Source organism: Entelurus aequoreus, linkage group LG10 (assembly GCF_033978785.1).
Source record: "Entelurus aequoreus isolate RoL-2023_Sb linkage group LG10, RoL_Eaeq_v1.1, whole genome shotgun sequence".
In the NCBI taxonomy this organism is placed as follows: Eukaryota; Metazoa; Chordata; class Actinopteri; order Syngnathiformes; family Syngnathidae; genus Entelurus; species Entelurus aequoreus.
Genome location: NC_084740.1, coordinates 36,614,258 through 36,634,981, shown reverse-complemented (window position 1 = coordinate 36,634,981; position 20,724 = coordinate 36,614,258). Strand labels below are relative to the sequence as shown.

The 20,724-nt window shown below is 40.7% G+C and overlaps 1 protein-coding gene across 1 annotated transcript in view; it reads right to left on the bottom strand.

The window, feature by feature from the left end:
- Positions 1–195: 195 nt before the first annotated feature.
- LOC133658535 (calpain-5-like) overlaps positions 196–20,724 on the bottom strand; it is a 33,475-nt gene continuing 12,946 nt past the window's right edge. The window contains exons 4-13 of the mRNA XM_062060684.1: positions 18,064–18,272; positions 17,768–17,960; positions 12,213–12,409; positions 12,024–12,101; positions 11,748–11,943; positions 11,436–11,558; positions 5,934–6,130; positions 5,740–5,855; positions 2,463–2,593; positions 196–814 (exon numbers count right to left, since the gene is read on the bottom strand). Coding sequence (XP_061916668.1) covers positions 638–814; positions 2,463–2,593; positions 5,740–5,855; positions 5,934–6,130; positions 11,436–11,558; positions 11,748–11,943; positions 12,024–12,101; positions 12,213–12,409; positions 17,768–17,960; positions 18,064–18,272 — 1,617 coding nt within the window. The 3' untranslated portion in view covers positions 196–637. The remainder of the gene's footprint in view (positions 815–2,462; positions 2,594–5,739; positions 5,856–5,933; positions 6,131–11,435; positions 11,559–11,747; positions 11,944–12,023; positions 12,102–12,212; positions 12,410–17,767; positions 17,961–18,063; positions 18,273–20,724) is intronic.

The following is a 20,724-nucleotide window of genomic DNA, read 5'->3' as shown; positions in this document are numbered from 1 at the left end:
GTTGTGTGTTATTTTTGGGTCTCCAGAACGCATTAATTTGACGTTCATCATTTCTAATGGGAAGAATTGCTTTGGTTTTCGTCTGAACCTTTAAACAGATTACTCATGAAAACTTGCATGGCAGTGTGCTGTATAAATTAGCAGACACAGCAAATGAGTGATGGCCAAAAGATGATTTTTATGTTGTTTAAATAATGGCAAACAGTATATGCAGTATATGAAGATGAAAAGCATACTCGCGTCAACACAACTGATGATGCTAAGCAATCAGCGACAACAAAGTGTACATTTAACATTTAGTCATCATTATGCCACACAATTCATCCGAGAAATTATTTGGCATAAAATGTTAGTCCTTAGAAAAATACTTTTGTTTAGTTTCTTAGGTGTCTGAATGTGATCAAATCAGTAAATTGTGTGTATAAAAAATCTACTTTGTAGGTCAGTCGGAGGATAAAATACACTTACATAAAGCAAAGTGGTTGTAAAAATAACAGGGAAAAAAACATTAATAAAGTGAACTATAAACTCAGTTTGTAAACTGAATGACACTTTTTTTTTTAAAGATAAATAAAAGGAAATTGCGGCTAAAACTTTTTATAATAAAAGAATAAAAGTGTAAATGGCTTACGACCTCTTATATAGCGGTGAGCTCCGAGCTGGTCACCACGGCGATGTTCAGGGTGCCGGTGACCTTGTTGTCATGGCGATTACGTCTGTCCTTCAAGTAGAGCGTCTTCTGCAAGTTATCGATCTCCTTGGTCACGATCACCTGACCCAGGAAGCTGTCCCTCACCATGCTGTATGCATACACCTAGGAACCACGTCAAGGTAAGCAAATGCATATGAGGGGCCGTTAGGGACATTATTCCGAATTACCTTTCACACACACTACTTAATTATTTTTCTCTCATACACACTACTGAGATCCTCTCACACACTACTGAAATGCTCTCATACATATCTCAGATTTTTTTTCTCTCATACGCACTAGTGATCCTCTCATGCCCACTACTGAAATGCTCTCATACTCACTACTGAACTCTTCTCACACACACACACACACACACACACACACACACACACACACACACACACACACACACACACACACACACACACACACACACACACACACACACACACACACACACACACACACACACACACACACACACACACACACACACACACACACACACACACACACACACACACACACACACACACACACACACACACTACGGAAGTCCTCTCACACACATTACTGAAATCCTCTCATACACATCACTGTTTTTTCTCTCTCTCATACACACTAGTGATCCTCTCACACACTACTGAAATGCTCTCATACACATCTCAGATTTTTTTTCTCTCATACACACTAGTGACCCTCTCATACCCACTACTGAAATCCTCTCACACACTACTGAAATGCTCTCATACGCACTACTGAACTCTTCTCACACACTACGGAAGTCCTCTCACACACATTACTGAAATCCTCTCATACACATCACTGTTTTTTCTCTCTCTTATACACACTAGTGATCCTCTCACACACTACTGAAATGCTCTCATACACATCTCAGATTTTTTTTCTCTCATACACACTAGTGATCCTCTCATACCCACTACTGAAATCCTCTCACACACTGAAATGCTCTCATACGCACTACTGAACTCTTCTCACACACACTAAGGAAGTCTTCTCACACACATCACTGAAATCCTCTCACACACTGCTGAAATGCTCTCATACACATCACTGATTTTTCTCTCTCTCATACACAATAGTGATCCTCTCATTCCCACTACTGAAATCCTCTCACACACCACTGAAATTCTCTCATTTACACTACTGAAACACTTTCACATAAACAACTGAAAAATTATTCTCACACACACATTAAAAAAATGTTCACAGTTTCTGTAGTGTATGAGAGAATTTCAGTAGTGTATGTGAAGGGATTTCAGTAGTGTATGAGAGAAAAAAATCAGTATGTGCATGAGAGGATTTCAGCGGTGTATATGCGAGGATTTCAGTAGTATGTATGAGAAAAACATTTCAGTAGTGTATGAGAGGATTTCAGTATTATGTATGAGAGAATTTCAGTATGTATGAGAGAATTTCAGTAGTATATGAGAGAATTTCAGTAGTATGTATGAGAGAAAAAATGTCATGTGCATAAGAGGATTTCAGTAGTGTTGATGGATTTCAGTAGTGTGTGAGAGAAAAACATTTCAGTAGTGTGTATGAGAGGATTTTATTAGTATGTATGAGAAAAAAAAAATCCATGTATGAGAAGATTTCAGTAGTGTGTATGAAAGGATTTTAGTACTGTGTGTGAGAGAATATTTTTTTCAGTTGTTTATGTGGGAGCATTTCAGTAGTGTATTTAAGAGGTAATTCTGAATAACGTCCCTAACGGCCCCTCATACATGCATATACGTACACACACCTCAATCCTGATTGACTGGTTAGGTCTCTTCCTGTAGAAGAGAAACTTGATGTCAAAGTTAGGACTGCGTGTGTCTTTATGGACCGGTGTGCGAATTCTTTCTCTTTCGCAGTAAATGATCAGGTAGGGGTCTGCACAAATTACAGAGTACACACCATCAGCCAAACACATGTAAAATATATACATACATTTTAAATACATGACATACATAGCAGGCTTGTGCAACATTCCAAATAGAATTGAGAATGTCTCCCAAATTCCAATCCAAGTCCATGAATTTGAATTGAGCTTGCAACCAGGAAGTCGGAATGCAATTCCAGTTTGAATTGAAGAAATTTAAATTCCATGAAATTTGTTTTTGTTGTATTCCAGAGTCATGCTTTACAGTTTATTCCACAGCGGTCCTGATACAACTTTTTCAATTACGTTTTATGATATCGATATTGGAGCCTTGAGTATTGGCTGATACCGATACGATCAATATCAGCAGGAATCATACATACTTTTAATATTTTGCAGTGTGGATTTTAGAAAAAGTCTGATCAGGGTGAAAGTAGTCAAACAGAGAACAATAATAGGCATGAACAACTTCATAAGATACTCCTTTTTTCCAACGCTTTGAACCCTGTGGCTTATAACACAGTGCGGCTAATTTAGGGGTTTTTCTTCGCTGAGGGCCATAATTAGAGGTGGGGTAAATAATACATTTTTAGATGCATTGCAATTCGGACTTGGACGATTATAAAATTGATTAGTGAACGTCACTAATCGATAATCAATTTATTTATTGTAAATAAAGTAATGCAGACAGTTCTAGTTCCTCAATTTGGCTGACGTCAGCGAGCCATCTCCCTGAGAAATCCGACCAGCACCTTTATTATCGGGCACTTATGATCCAGTTTTGCACATACTGTATTTCCATTAATTTAATAAATGTGACGGGAATTTCTTATTAAAAATGCACTGTTTTTAAAAGTTGCAAGTGATAAACTCTTATTTAGTGAAACAAAAAGAAATGTAAAACTGCATTAGATATATTTAAATTAAAGATGCATCAATAATCGATTTGTAATTAAATCGTAGGTCCTGAATTGTAATTGTAATCAAATTGTGAGATGGCCAAAGATTCCCACCTCTAGCCATAATACAAATAGTTTTCAAAAAAGAACACAGCAAATATACTGAAAAGGTGTTATTATTTGTGCTATGGCGCCATCTTTTGGACGAGTTTGCTCACTGCAGGCGTTGCAGTGCCCTTCCATTTAGTGATGTCAACCGGAAGTAAAAGTGCCGTTTCGTCTTCTAGCCGTCCATAGTGTTTCTACTCGTATGGTATCTTCATTTAACACTTCAAGTAATGTCTGGAAGTTTTACAATATGACTTAACAATTCTTCCTTACTAAACCATCTTATGTGTGATGTCTGTACGAGTGTTTTCATGCTTACTTCTACGTGCCATCGTAATCTAATCAAGTGAGCGTCGTTAGCATTTGCTAATATGCTAACACGTTTACAAGTGTCTGTGTTAATATTATTAAACTACAATTGCATTTTTTGGTATTGTTTCGGTTTCACAAATTCACCAAAACATCACCGTGGAGTTATTGAGTCTGTTTAGCTGATTGGAAAGTTAGCTTCCGCAGCTAGTGGATCCATAAAGATGACTTCTGTTTTGTTTGATCAGCCGTTTTACTGCCATTTTACAGGCACCATTTGGACACAATTAAGGTACGTAAATAAACATTTAGGGAATCTTTCTGCGTAAATAACTCATTTCGCAACCTATATATTTGCGGCGTATCGTGTGGCTAATAAATGGTGGAAAAATGTTTCCCCTAAAATTTAGTGGGTGCGGCTTATATACTGGTTCGCTCTATAGTCCGGAAGATACGGTATTTATTACCACAGTTCTTATCTATTATCTTTTATCATCATTAACTAACACAGAGAGGCCACAATAATTCATTAAGTTAAGCTCATGACGCAGTAAATAGAATCATGCAGAAACGATTGTTCCTAGATACTTTCTAATTCACTTCTGCCTTGGACACTTTGTATGTGTAAATAATGTGCTATTATAATTGCTTGATACTTCTTCATATTGAAAAATTTGGTATTTCTAGCCTGCAATATTGTTATCAATTAAAGATACGTATGTCTAGCTTGTGTGCTTAGCTTTTGTAATAAGTAGCTGCTCGCTCCTTGCCAACCATGTTTCCTTTTTGTAAATGACTTGACTGAAATACAAGATAAGACGAAACTTGTGTGTTTATTATAGGACATCTGGCTGTATAGCTTGGCACAAGTAAACACCCTGCAGGACTGCTTTTATCAGAAATTTTAATGCAAGCTTATATAATCCCCAAACTTGTTCTTTTTACTGATATCGGACCTCATATTCCATGCATGACTGTTTTACATATTTCATAGAAAAAATATTACCATGACCTTCACATATACATTATATCTTAGATACAGCAAATGTTTTGCATCAACACTTGAAAATAATTAATTCATCATTTATAAAAGACAATCTCATCTGATGTACTCTATGGAAACATCTAATATTCCAGAATTCTTTATTTCATCCAAATATTAAAAATGGAGTTTGAATTTTAGGGTTTGTGAAATTATTTACAAACATTACTTAGCTATAAGGAATGTCTCTGAATTGCAGTGAATTTTAATTCCACATCTTGTAGTTCCACTTTAGGGCTGCAACTAACAACTAATTTGATAATTGATTAATCTGTCGATTATTACTTCGATTAATCGATTAATAATCGGATAAAAGAGATAAACTACATTTCTATCCTTTCCAGTTATTAAAAAAAAAAACGCATACTGGCACCATACTTATTTTGATTATTGTTTCTCAGCTGTTTGTAAATGTTGCAGTTTATAAATAAAGGTTTAAAAAAAAGAAAAAAGAAAAAGAAAAAAGAAAAAAAAGAAATTGCCTCTGCGCATGCGCATAGCATAGATCCAACGAATCGATGACTAAATTAATCGCCAACTATTTTTATAATCGATTTTAATCGATTTAAACGATTAGTTGTTGCCCTATTCCACTTCAACATACTGGGGAGGTGGAGCAAAGTAATTTGAGATCAATCACAGGTATTGAATTGAAATTATAGAAAGCATGAATCTGCATCTATTATTATCTTTGTGTGTGTGTGTCTATGTACAGTATGTAAGCCCCATAAGTCTTCACTGAACAAGCTCCTGTTCTTGCCAAGTGAAGGCAGGTCGAATAAGTGTAGTGTACCCTCACCACAATCTTGTCGAGCCAGATCATTACCCTGCTGGATATGCAGCTGAGTGACCACCTGGGGATACCCCGACAGACACATACAGGAAGGTCGGGGCGGCTGGTCCAGAGTCAGCTCCCTGCAGAAGATACGAAAACACATCAGCTTATTTTTGGTCACATTTCAGTCGCAGAAGTCTCGGAACGCTCTCTCCTACTTGAACCGTGACACCTCGTCGGTGAAGACACGAAGCATGAAGCCGGCCTCCTTTTTGGCTTCAAAAGTCGTGGGTATGATGATGTAGCGTCCCTGCTTGAGGTCGATGCGCAGGAAAACAGACCTGGAGTTGATGTAGACGCTGCTCCCCACCTTCTGCAAGAGGCTGTGCATACGGTACGTCCTATTCATCTCCACCTGTCATGTAAGACATTACTAATCAATCATTAATTTGAACTTCACAGTGCTCATATGCTCTTTATCATGTCACTCAGAGTGTGTATATGTTGTATGAACAGTGGAACCTGGGTCTTCCTTAGTAATCTGGTCCAAAAGGTTCAACAAAAGTATGAAAACCAAAGCAAGTTTTCCCATAATAAATAATGTAAAACATTTTTAATTTGCTCATGCATTTGTTCACAAAGTGGTGACCCTCGCCCCATCTTTGTGAATGACTGAGCATTTCATGGAAACTGCTTTTATACCCAATCATGGCACCCACCTGTTCCCAATTAGCCTGTTCACCTGTGAGATGTTCCAAATAAGTGTTTTGATGAGCATTCCTCAACTTTCTCAGTCTTTTTGCCACTTGTGCCAGCTTTTTTGAAACATGTTTCATTGTGCAAATGTGAAAATCATTGTATTTAGTTTTTGTTTACGATTTACACAACGTACCAACTTCACTGGTTTTGGGGTTTGTACATGTATATGACAAAAACATTTAATACATGAAAATTTAACATCAATTCTACCTTTATTGAAGACTGAGATGAGCACAGAAAGAGAGGTACCTTTGTACTTTGCTAAAGGTTTTTCAATGGTGTTTCTCACCTTCTTTATCAAAGAGCACTCGCAACTTTCTTTGGCAGATGGATAGATGGATAGATAGATATATACTTTAATAATCCCCTCGGGGACATTCAGGTATCTGTTGTAGCTCATACAATTGGTAAAAATACATACACATTACATATTAAAATAATGAGAATACAAGCAATAAAAACCAAGCTGAAATAAAGATTAAAAAAACAAGATAAAAAGACACTGGCTACAACTAAAAACGAAATGTGTTCAGACTACAGAGTCTCAGTGATGATAAGGAGCTTTTTAATTTTCTGTTACAAATGACATTTTACAGTCAGACTGTGTATATTTGACAGTAAAAACTGGCAACTCAGTTACCAGAATTTTACTGTGACATATGTAGTGTTTTGACAACATATTACGGTAAATAGAAAAACAGTGCAACTGTCTTTGTATTGAAAACAATTGGGAGCTTAGTTACAGTTTTTTTTATAATTCTGGTAACTGAACTGTCATTTTTTTACTGCAAAAAATATGGTATTTCCAGTAATATACCGTTAAACAACCTCAAATTTTACAGTAAAAAAAAACAAAAAAACTGGCAGCTCAGTCGATAGAATTTTACTGAAAAAACATTGAATATTTTCAATTTACAGTAATATGCTGTAAAAATCACCTTAAATTTGACTGTAAAACCTATTGTCAGTTTTACTGTGTACAATTCGATGAATAAATTGCTTTTAAATCATAAGTCAAGCAGGTTTTTTTTTTTCTATTTTTATTTCTATTTTAACAAAAACAATTGTTGGGAAAGTATGGTAAAATAATATTTGTTGCAATACTGCATTCTCTTAAAGTTTAAAAAGTACACAACGTAATGTAGTACATATATATTTTTGCGTCAAAACGGAAAAAATAACAATACATTTAGTAAGAAAAGATAAGGTTCTTTGTTGACGGATATTATTTCCAGGAGTTTGCGGGTCATATAAAATGATGTGGTGGACCGGATCTGGCCCCCAGGCCTTGAGTTTGACACCTGGGGTCTAAACGCTTCACTCATGGTGCTGTTGTACGTTTAAAGCACTGTTTGGCTCACGGCCCTTTGGCACATTATTCTCTTGGCCTTTAAAGACAAAAAGTTTGGGCAAACCTGATCTGGACAGTACATGAAAACTGGGGAAAAATTCTTGCAAACATTCATGTCAAAAACAGAATCAAATCTTTTTAGAAGTTGAATAAAAAGAATGAAATCATCTTTGGTGAGTAAGACTATGATAGAAAACCACCAGAAGGACTGACAGTGAATGATTTTAGCCTCATCTGTGGCTATAAAAAGTATTGATTACAGTGTGCAGTGGATCCTTCGGATACTTTGGAATTCTGATACCGGTAATTTCGGTGAAAATAGAAGTAGTTAGTAATATCGTAGTAAACACAATGTAATTTCCAGTCTATGGGCAGCTTCTTTTCCCCACACTTTCAACCCTGCGCTAATTTATGGTTTTCCTGGTTTCGAAGCAATTCTGGACCACCAGCCGCTGCCTCAGGAAAGGGGAAGCAGTGCACTGTCAACATCGTGTATGGTGAGGATGGTGTGCTGCTGACCTCGACAGCGGATGTTGTGGATCGGTGGAGGGAATACTTCGAAGACCTCCTCAATCCCAACAAAACATCTTCCTCTGAGGAAGCAGTGCCTGGGGAATCTGTGGTGGGCTCTCCTATTTCTGGGGCTGAGGTTGCCGAGGTAGTTAAAAAGCTCCTCGGTGGCAAGGCCCCGGGGGTGCATGAGGTCCAGCCGTAGTTCCTTGAGGCTCTAGGATGCTGTGGGGCTGTTTTGGTTGACAAGACTCTGCAACATTGCGTGGACATCGAGGGCGGTACCTCTGGATTGGCAGACCGGGGTGGTGGTTCCTCTCTTCAAGAAGGGGAACCGGAGGGTGTGTTCCAACTATCGTGGGATCACACTCCTCAGCCTTCCCCGTAAGGTCTATTCAGGTGTACTGGAGAGGAGGCTACGCCGGATCGTCGAACCTCAGATTCAGGAGGAACAGTTTTCGTCCTGGTCTTGAAACTGTGGACCAGCTCTATACTCTTGACAGGGTCCTTGAAGGTGCATTGGAGTTTGCCCAACCAGTCTACATGTGCTTTGTGGACACGGAGAAGGTATTCAAGCATGTCCCTCGGGAAGTCCTGTGGGGAGTGCCTGTCTGATTGTAGCGGTCCGCTCCCTGTATGATCAATGTCAGAGCTTGGTCCGCATTGTCGGCAGTGAGTCGGACCTGTATCCAGTGAGTGTTGGACTCCGCCAAGGATGCCCTTTGTCACCGATTCTGTTCATAACTTTTATGGACAATTTCTATGCGCCGTCAGGGCGTTGAGGGGATCCGGTTTGGTGGCTGCAGGATTAGGTCTCTACTTTTTGCAGATGATGTGGTCCTGATGGCTTCATCTGGCCAGGATCTTCAGCTCTCACTGGATCGGTTCGCAGCAGAGTGTGAAGCCACTGGGATGAGAATCAGCACCTCCAAGTCAGAGTCCATGGTTCTTGCCCGGAAAAGGGTGGAGTGCTATCTCCGGGTTGGGGAAGAGATCTTGGTCCAAGTGGAGGAGTTCAAGTACCTCAGAGTCTTGTTCACGAGTGAGGGAAGAGTGGATCGTGAGATCGACAGGCGGATCGGTGCAGCGTCTTCTGTAATGCAGACGCTGTATCGATCCGTTGTGGTGAAGAAGGAGCTGAGCCAGAAGGCAAAGCTCTTAATTTACTGGTCGATCTACTTCCCTATCCTCACCTATGGTCATGAGCTTTGGGTTATGACCGAAAGAACAAGATCACGGGTACAAGCAGCCGAAATATGTTTCCTCCGCCGGGTGGCGAGGCTCTCCCTTAGAGATAGGGTGAGAAGCCCTGTCATCTGGGATGAGCTCAAAGTAGAGCCTGGTCAGGATGCCACCCGAACACCTGCCGGCCACGGGGAAGATCCAGTACACGTTGGGAAGACTATGTCTCCCGGCTGGCCGGAAACGCCTCAGGATCCCCCGGGAGGAGCTGGACAAAGTGGCTGTGGAGAGGGAAGTCTGGGCTTCCCTGCTTAGGCTACTGCCCCCCGCGACCCGACCTCGGATAAGCGGAAGAAAATGGGTAGATGGATAGACATCAGACCTAGGTAATTAGCAAGTGAGTCACGGTGGATCAATGAAATTGTTTACATTGAATCAAATGTTCACACAATCATTCAGCCAGCCGTTTAGTGCGCCGGGCCCTCACCGCTGCACTGAAGAACGGAAGGCACAAGCCCAGAGGTGGCGCACCGCGAGACAAAGGTAAAAGGCAAAACGCCGGACAAAACAACTGAGTCCCCTCAATTCTGACACCGAAGAGGATGATCCCAGGGGCCCCAACGCGTGTGACGGTTAGGAGGACGAGGACAGAGTTGTCCGTGTTACAAACTGTCTTGTTATATTTGTGAATGAACACAAGCGCCTGTGTAATTATTTCATGTTTCAACGTGTACACCTGCAGCTAATAGACGTGTGCGGCCACATATATGTACAAAAATAAAATTTGACCAAAAATTAGGTGGGTGCGGTTTATAATTAGGTGCGTTTGATAGCCCGGAAAATACAGTAACTAGTAGGGGTGTCAACATTTTTCCGAATTAATCGGCCTTCTTATTTGTAACGATTCCTAATTGATAAAAAAAAAAATCTAATATCGATTTAACACATACATACACACACATACACTACCGTTCAAAAGTTTGGGGTCACCCAAACAATTTTGTGGAATAGCCTTCATTTCTAAATACAAGAATAGACTGTCGCGTTTCAGATGAAAGTTCTCTTTTTCTGGCCATTTTGAGCGTTTAATTGACCCCACAAATGTGATGCTCCAGAAACTCAGCTCAAAGGAAGGTTAGTTTTGTAGCTTCTGTAACGAGCTAAACTGCTTTCAGATGTGTGAACATGATTGCACAAGGGTTTTCTAATCATCAATTAGCCTTCTGAGCCAATGAGCAAACACATTGTACCATTAGAACACTGGAGTGATAGTTGCTGGAAATGGGCCTCTATACACCTATGTAGATATTGCACCAAAAACCAGACATTTGCAGCTAGAATAGTCATTTACCACATTAGCAATGTATAGAGTGTATTTCTTTAAAGTTAAGACTAGTTTAAAGTTATCTTCATTGAAAAATAAGGACATTTTAATGTGACCCCAAACTTTTGAACGGTAGTGTATATATATATATATATATATATATATATATATATATATATATATATATATATATATATATATATATATATATATATATATATATATATATATATTTAATTATTATATTTTCTGTTCTATCCAGTCACTCAGGCAAATCATATTGTTTAGAAACAAAAATGTTGGATACTTCTCTTGTTGCCTTATTTGTATTTGACTTTATTAAATATTTGGGTACAATTTTATTAAACAAAACCAGTTTTCTTTTAAGTAATGTAGAACTTTCTCACAGCTATTTGTCTATTTTATGGAGGAATGTAGTTAATCATAGAACTGGCACCCAATGTTGAATCGAGGAACCTTTTGAATCGAGAATTTATTCTGAATCAAATCACTACCCCCCAGGAATCGAATCCAATCATATGGTGCCCAAAGATTCACAGCCCTAGTAACTAGCTCCACTACACCCTTACTGACCTTGTATATGTCAAAGCCGATGGCAAAGTACGCTTCTATGCCTCTTCTCAGTGAGGCTTTGCGGTCTTTCTGCTGCAGACAGATGAGAGCTTCGTCTTCCTCCTTCTTTATGTTGAACATGTACTACAGCAAGAAAAAACACACCAGCGAACATTTGAAACTAGGAACCTCACGAAAGGGGTGATCCACCTCTTTACATGCATATATGTCCTCCAAGTTTGGAGGTAATTGGATAAAAACAGGTGACAAATCCTGTGAATGACTCTGAATATGTTGCAGACTAACAAACGCCAAGTTGGTAGTGGTGAGCACCTGAGGGTTCTGGAAGAAAGAGCCCTTGTTATTGGTGCAGCCCCCCGCTCGGTTCTTCATCGGCTCATCGTGGTGCTGCCAGGAGCCGCGCACCACCTCCTCCTCCCAGGTCTTGTGAATGCTCATATAGGAGGTGTTGATGAGGCGACACAAGATGACGTCTGTGAAGTTGTCGGTGAAGTCATCAAAGGTCATCCTGGAGGAAGACAAGAGGAGGGGGCGTAAACATGTCCGCCAACAAGGGGCGAAAACAGGAAACGGCAAACAGCGACTCACCAGAACTCACCGTCGTCCTGCACAGTGACACCCATTTTGTCCCACTCACTCTTGCTGACTTGTTTCCACTCAGGAGAACTGCAAACACAGTGAGACACTCGGACCTTGAGCGAGCATGGCAGTCGATTTGAGCAAAATGTGTCCGTTGGAGGCGCAGTAAAGGTGTTCTGTTCCAGATTTTAAGCTCACCCGTCACTCCAAGGTCCGTTCCACTCGCCCTTCCCCCAGGGGTTCCTCACGCGGATCAATGTGATTTTTGCCCCCTTGGAGGAGGAGGACATCATGCCACGACCAAGGCTCACCTCTCGCACATCCGTCACAGCGTAGGCGTGGCCCTTGACCAGGCCGCTGGGTAATTTGAACTCCATTTCGGTGACACTGTTCACCTATGACAACAACAACAGAGTTGGCTCCGCCCACTCTCACTCAATATGATGGTCAACAATTGCAAGTGACCAATGTATATATGATGTAGGGTTGTCTAAATACGAATATTTTGGTACCGGTACCAAAATGTATTTCGATATGTTGCAAAATAAAGGGGACCACAAAACATTGTCATTATTGGCTTTATTTTAACAAAATCTTATGATACATTAAAAATATGTTTTCTATTGCAATCAAATAAGACTTTTGGTATTAAATAAAATAGCGAACCCAACTAGACAACTTCTCTCTAAGTAGTAAGTAAGCAAACAAAGGCTTCTAATTTGCTGCTGACATAGAGAGTAACATATTGTGTCATTTCCCATTCTACTATTTTGTCAAAATGATGATGGATTAATCTACTTGTTCATTTACTGTTAGTATCTGCTTATTTTCTGTTTTAACATGTTCCATCTACACTTCTGTTCAAATGTAATAATCATTTATTCTCCTGTTGTTGGATAGTTCACATGTTTTGGGTGATACTAGAGTTTGGTATCAATCCAATACCAAGTAGTTACAGGGTCATACATTGATCATAATTAAAGTTCGCCTGTGTCCTGGGACATATTTCTTTACTTTATACAATAAAAAAGGCAAAAGATTTTGTGATAATAAAAATATTGTGTCAAGAGTGCTATGTACTATCGTTGCAGTCCGTGTTTGTGTAGACCCACCCACTGCATTTGTTTACGTTCAGGTGCGCTAACTTGCTGTTAGCAATTAGCTATTGTATCGGTCCTACGGTGTGTAGTGAAGCATGTTTAGCTATACCTCGTCCTGCAGGGATGATACTTGTAAGAAACTTACATTATTTGTTGCCATGGCAGCGAGGATTAGGGATTTAGAAGTAGCTAAAACACTACCGACTGCGCACTGATGTTAGGCGCTAGCTGGCTAACGGCTAAAAAGAGCAAGAGCGAAGAACATCTTGCAGAGCGACGCTTCAGTGTTAAAAGCTTCAACTTTGTTAGTTTTATGCGTCCATTCTCCCTTTTCTATCTCCACACTGTTTCTGCTTGTTAGTACTCTTTGTGTACTAACAAACATGCGCCCCTGCTCGATTTACCAGCATTGTCACGACATGACGACGGTGTGCAGTCATGTTAAAAAAAATACAGGTATTTTTCAAAAGCAGTACTTAAACGCACCCGCATTCTCCGGGTGTCGCTGCCACTACACTAATTAAGGAGTCACGGGTACGACCTGATATTCAGCTGGGAATGAGTTAAGCAAATAAACACAAGATATACAGTGGGGCAAAAAAGTATTTAGTCAGCCACCCATTGACAATCAATGGGTGGCTGACTAAATACTTTTTTGCCCCACTGTATATGACCATTACCCACGACCTGATCAGGCTTATTTCTAATATCCCCCAAATGAATCCCACATAAACATCTCCCCCCTCCTATCCATATAAACCGCCAATACAATACAATACAAACACCTGCACAACACACTCAATCCCACAGCCCGAAGTGCAGTTCACCACACAACGTTTATTCAGCACATATATTTCCCAAAGTCCCCAGAGTTACAAACGCGACATGCAGGTACGGGCAGCCTACTCACGGTACCGCGTATCCAACTCAAGTCCTCCTGGTAAGTGTCTCTGTTCGTCCCAGTTCTCCACAGGCCAATGGTAAATCCACAAAAAGGTTAAAAATTAGTATTCGTTCCAAGTAGTGGCTCCGTAGCAAAACAATTTGTCTGACAGGTGACCCAGGTGGTGTCTGACGTCAGTTTCCGCTTCCGCCCCGTCCGATAGCACCCGATGCCTTTTATATCCCCACATTCTATTAATTTACATTACCATTATTATTGAATATGCCTGCTGTAATAGTTCATAACTCTTCATAAATGCACGACATAAGTATATATACTTTTTTCCCAGCTGAGCACATGCAGGTCTCCACTTTAGGCAGAGGGCACGATAATCATATGCGAAATCTCGCAAGCACTGATTAGGGTTTTGAAGGTTGGAGTGCAGCTGCATCTCAATCTCTGATTGATAGTCAGTTGGCAAAAAGGGTTCAAGGAAAGACTGCTTAAAAGTAGACCAGCTGGTTATCTTACTGCGGGCTGCCAACCACCAACTCCTAGCAGGACCTTTTAAAGGCCTACTGAAACCCACTACTACCTACCACGCAGTCTGATAGTTTATATATCAATGATGAAATCTTAACATTATAACACATGCCAATACGGCCGGGTTAACTTATAAAGTGACATTTTAAATTTGCCGCTAAACTTCCGGTTCGAAACGCCTCTGAGGATGACGTATGCGCGTGACGGAGACCGTGGAACACGGGTATGCCTTCCACATTGAAGCCAATACGAAAAAGCTCTGTTTTCATTTCATAATTCCACAGTATTCTGGACATCTGTGTTCGTGAATCTGTTTCAATCATGTTCATTGCATTATGGAGAAGGAAGCTGGGCAAGCAAAGAAGAAAGTTGTCGGTGCGAAATGGACGTATTTTTCGAACGTAGTCAGCCACAACAGTACACAGCCGGCGCTTCTTTGTTTACATTCCCGAAAGATGCAGTCAAGATGGAAGAACTCGGATAACAGAGACTCTAACCAGGAGGACTTTTGACTTCGATACACAGACGCCTGTAGAGAACTGGGACAACACAGACTCTTACCAGGATTACTTTGATTTGGATGACAAAGACGCAGACGTGCTACTGTGAGTATGCAGCTTTGGCTTCTAAACATTTGATCGCTTGACCGTATGTGCGCAACTTTTTTTTGCGTATGTACGTAACTTTTTTAAAATATATAAGCTTTATGAACCTTGGGTTAGGTGAACGGTCTTTTGGGCTGAGTGATTGTGTGTGTTGATCAGGTGTTTGAATTGTATTGGCGTGTTCTATGGAGCTAGGAGCTAGCATAGGAGCTAGGAGCTAGCATAACACGTACCGTACCGTACGTGCGCGTCACGTAAGTAACTTTTTAAAAATATATAAGCTTTATGAACCTTGGGTTAGGTGAACGGTCTTTTGGGCTGAGTGATTGTGTGTGTTGATCAGGTGTTTGAATTGTATTGGCGTGTTCTATGGAGCTAGGAGCTAGCATAGGAGCTAGGAGCTAGCATAACACGTACCGTACCGTACGTGCGCGTCACGTACGTAACTTTTTAAAAATATATAAGCTTTATGAACCTTGGGTTAGGTGAACGGTCTTTTGGGCTGAGTGATTGTGTGTGTTGATCAGGTGTTTGAATTGTATTGGCGTGTTCTATGGAGCTAGGAGCTAGCAGAGGAGCTAGGAGCTAGCATAACAAACATGCAGGTGTTATTATGCAGGATTAATTTGTGGCATATTAAATATAAGCCTGGTTGTGTTGTGGCTAATAGAGTATATATATGTCTTGTGTTTATTTACTGTTGTAGTCATTCCCAGCTGAATATCAGGTACCGTGAGTATGCAGCCCTGGCTGCTAAACATTTGATAACTTGACCGTATGTGCGCGTCACGTACGTAACTTTTTAAAAATATATAAGCTTTATGAACCTTGGGTTAGGTGAACGGTCTTTTGGGCTGAGTGATTGTGTGTGTTGATCAGGTGTTTGAATTGTATTGGCGTGTTCTATGGAGCTAGGAGCTAGCAGAGGAGCTAGGAGCTAGCATAACAAACACGCAGGTGTTTTTATGCAGGATTAATTTGTGGCATGTTAAATATAAGCCTGGTTGTGTTGTGGCTAATAGAGTATATATATGTCTTGTGTTTATTTACTGTTGTAGTCATTCCCAGCTGAATATCAGGTCACCCCCGGCTCTCACAGCATCTTCCCTATCTGAATAGCTTCAACTCCCCACTAGTCCTTCACTTGCACTTTACTCATCCACAAATCTTTCATCCTCGCTCAAATTAATGGGGAAATTGTCGCTTTCTCGGTCCGAATCTCTCTCACTTCATGCGGCCATCATTGTAAACAATAGGGAACTTTGCGTATATGTTCAACTGACTACGTCACGCTACTTCCGGTAGGGGCAAGCCTTTTTTTTATCAGATACCAAAAGTCGCAATCTTTATCGTCGTCGTTCTATACTAAATCCTTTCAGCAAAAATATGGCAATATCGCGAAATGATCAAGTATGACACATAGAATAGATCTGCTATCCCCGTTTAAATAAAAAAAATTAATTTCAGTAGGCCTTTAATATCCCACAAATTAATCCCGCATAACAAACACCTCCCCCCTCCCTATCCATATAAGCCGCCAATACAATGCAAACACCTGCACAACACACTCAATCCCACAGCCCGAAGTGCAGTTCACAACACAAAGTTTATTCAGCACATATATTTCCCAAATCCCCAAAGTTACATACGTGACATGCACATAGCAGCATGCACGCACGGGTTGGAAGCCGCAGCCTACTTACGGTACCGCGCATCCAACTCAAGTCCTCCTGGTAAGTGTCTCTGTTCGTCCCAGTTCTCCACAGGCCAATGGTAAATCCACAAAAAGGTAAAAAATTCCAAGTAGTGGCTCCGTAGCAAAACGATTTGGCTGACAGGTGATCCAGGTGGTGTCTGACGTCAGTTTCCGCTTCCGCCACGTCCATAGCACTCGATACCATTTGTATTCCCACATTCTATTCATTTACATTTTTGACATTACCATTAATATTGAATATACCTGTAACAGTTCATAACTCTTCATAAACGCATGACATAATAAGTATATATAGAGTCGGGACCCGGGGTGCACCGCTCGCCTGTGCATCGGTTGGGGACATCTCTGCGCTGCTGACCCGTCTCTGCTCGAGATGGTCTCCTGCTGGCCCCACTATGGACTGGACTCTCACTATTATGTTAGATCTACTATGGACTGGACTTTCACAATATTATGTCAGACCCACTCGACGTCCATTGCATCCGGTCTACACTGGGGGGGGGGGGGGGGGGGGACCACATATGCGGTCCTCTGCAAGGTTTCTCATATTCATTCACATCGACGTCCGTTGTGAGTTTTTCCTTTTCCTTATGTGGGCTCTGTACCGCGGATGTCGTTGTGGCTTGTGCAGCCCTTTGAGACACTTGTGATTTAGGATTATATAAATAAATATTGATTGATTGATACACTTTTTTTCCCCAGCTGAGCACAAGCTAAATGTGAGTGGCAATATTTATATATGGATGGATCCCTGCGGCCATTAAAAGTATCGTACCGTTTTTAATTCATTAGTACCGCGGTACTTTATTAGTACCAGTATACCGTACAACTCTAATATGATGTAATCAATCACATAGCCAATTGCACTATTGCTCAAAACCACACGAGGGAGCTGCTGAGCTCACCTTGACAGCACAGCTGATGAGGCCTCCTCTGCTGTGGACTTTAAGGACTCTCTCAAACAAGTTGCCACGTTTCACCTCGTCTGTCCTCATACCAGTTCCTATCAGATTTATCGGCTCCGACAGGCCGCCAGTGAAGTCCGTCAGGGCGTCGGCCGTGTTGCCCCCATCCAGCGCCTCGTAGCTCCCGGCCAACCTGGAGAACACCATAACCTGCATCCTAGTTCACGCATGACGACTAGATCGACCACATTTGTTAACACTCAACAGATGATTGGTTAGAATGAAGAAGTACTTACTTGGCGTAGGCCTTCTCCGCCAGTGCGCTCCAGAACTCGTTAGTATCGTTTGAGTGACAGTAGAGCAGCTTTCCCTTCACAGTGGGCAGCCGGTCGTCAATAACCACATCCACCCACTCGCCAAACCTCCAGAAGGAGAAGTGGAAGATCCCGGTGTGGGAGTCTGGGGCATTGGTGTCCCAGTCCTGGTCCTTGCAGTCAGGAATCACCTTGGGGGGTGGTCACGGAGATCACCAAACAAGAAAGTTACACTGCTGTAGTCATGTTGAAAAACAACAAAGTGTCATCACGGTATTATCAACCAGATAGTTGTTATTGTTGTGTAAACGAGGGCTGCACTCACACACAAAACTGCATTTATGTATTATTCATGGTTCGAGTTTACGGCTGTGCGATAGCACCGTACTTTCCGGACTATAAGGCGCACTTAAAATCCTTTTTCTTTCTTCTCAAAACTCGACAGTGCGCCTTATAATCCGGTGTGCCTAATGTACGGAATAATTCTGGTTTTGCTTACCGACCTCGAAGCAATTTTATTTGGTACATGGTAAAATGATAAGTGTGACCAGTAGATGGCAGTCATACATAAGAGATACATGTAGACTGCACTATGATGGCAATATGACTCAAGTAAACAGCAACATTGTATATGTTTATATGACATGGCACTCAAAAATCTATCAAAATGTTTTAGTACAACTTTGGTAAGCTATGAAGCCGCACCGCTTAATGGATTGTACTGTACTTCAACATACGAGTATTATTAAGGTGTGTGTATAAGGTAAGACATTATCTGGCGCAATATTATGCAAAAGCAATTTTCTTACCTTCTGGTACCTGCTGATCTGTATTTGGGATCTGCATAAATCCTGAAAAATTGCGCTTGTCCACCTTTGTAGTCTGTGCCGACACTGTAGTCGATAAGCTTCTCCTTTTTCGCTATCTTCTTGTTATGAGACATTTATCCTCCGCTGTTGCCATTTCTAATATAAAGTAGTGTAAAGTTGTTACTTATATCTGTCAGTAAACTCGCCATGAAAGCGCTAAAACATACAGTTTACATTATTCACCCAAGGAACTTTAGTTATTAGAGAGTTCCGGTCGGACGGTTTTTCACGGGACACATTTCCGGTGTGGTTGTTTCCGGATAAGGAGATGCTGCTTTGTTATTGATTTAAGTAAAGTCTGGATATCATTAAAACAGTTAGCTCCATATTTTGACACTTCTTCCACTCCCGTCTTTGCACGCTACACCGCTACAACAAAAACGATGGGGAGAAGACGCTGCCGAAGGTGAGACACGTAAATAAGACCACCCACATCCGGAAACGACTGTTAGAAAGCGACTTGAAGATGGTCTGAAAAACATAATCTAAGCAACATTTTGACCAAAGAACCTCCATTACATGTTATGTAGACCACAAGGAAGTGTTTTAAATTCAGCAAAAAATAATATGACTCCTTTAATGCGCCCTATAATCCGGTGCGGTTTATATACGAAAAAAGATCAAAAATAGACCATTCATCGGCAGTGCGCCTTATAATCCGGTGTGCCCTATGGTCTGGAAAATACAGTACGTCACCCTATGAGCGGCAATAGACAGCGAGTCAACCACAGATATAAAGCTGCGTGCCTAAGCCAGTATAGACAAAGAGCCGGGACATTCCATTGTTGTAGACAGAAGACGGCAAGGAGACAAAGACAAGAATGCAGTTGAAACAAGGACACTGGCAATAACTTTGTATAGGTATGAAATTATATACAGTCATCCCTCATTGTGTTTTGAAGTTATAGATTTTTGAGCATATTCAAAATATTTCTGGTCTAAATTAAACACATTAAATGGCTAAATCAACAAAAAAATATCAATAGTATAGTAGTATTGACCACTACATAAGACCAAATCAGAGCACACTGCTCAGTATCGCGGTCACTGATTGGCTCAGCCTCAGGAAGCAGTACTATATTGGATTAAAGATGTACATGTGACATTGTGGGTGTTAATTCAAGTCTAGAGGGCACACCTTCTACCATCCTAGTCACGTCCGTTGTGTCCTTGGGCAAGACACTTCACCCCTGCTCCTGATGGCTGCTGGTTAGCGCCTTGCATGGCAGCTCCCGCCATCAGTGTGTGAATGTGTGTGTGAATGGGTGAATGTGGAAATAGTGTCAAAGCGCTTTGAGTACCTTGAAGGTAGAAAAGCGTTATACAAGTATAACCCATTTACCATTTACTTATAATGTTGTTAAAATATATATGTATAAGGTCGCAAACAAGTTTGTTACGCTCAATGAAAACATTATAATGAATAATTCCTACTTTGCAGAAAGGAACTTACCATGGTCAGGCCCGGGACCAATTAACAGCGATAAAGAAAAATGACTGTATACATACTTAGAAAAGAAAATGTTAGTAAACCACATAAAAAAAGATTGAGAAATTAACAAGTTATGATTCATTTTCAATATACAATACATTGTATTGCATTGCCTTAAAGGGGCTGTTGGCTAGCTTATGGTAGAGGCACCATTAGGGGTTCCACAGCACACATTTGTTTTACAATTGTCTATATTTTTCACAATTACTAAGTTTATTTAATAAAAATGTTTACCGGCCCTAATAAAATTATTGGTGTTTACGGCAGTCAATCGCCCTGTTG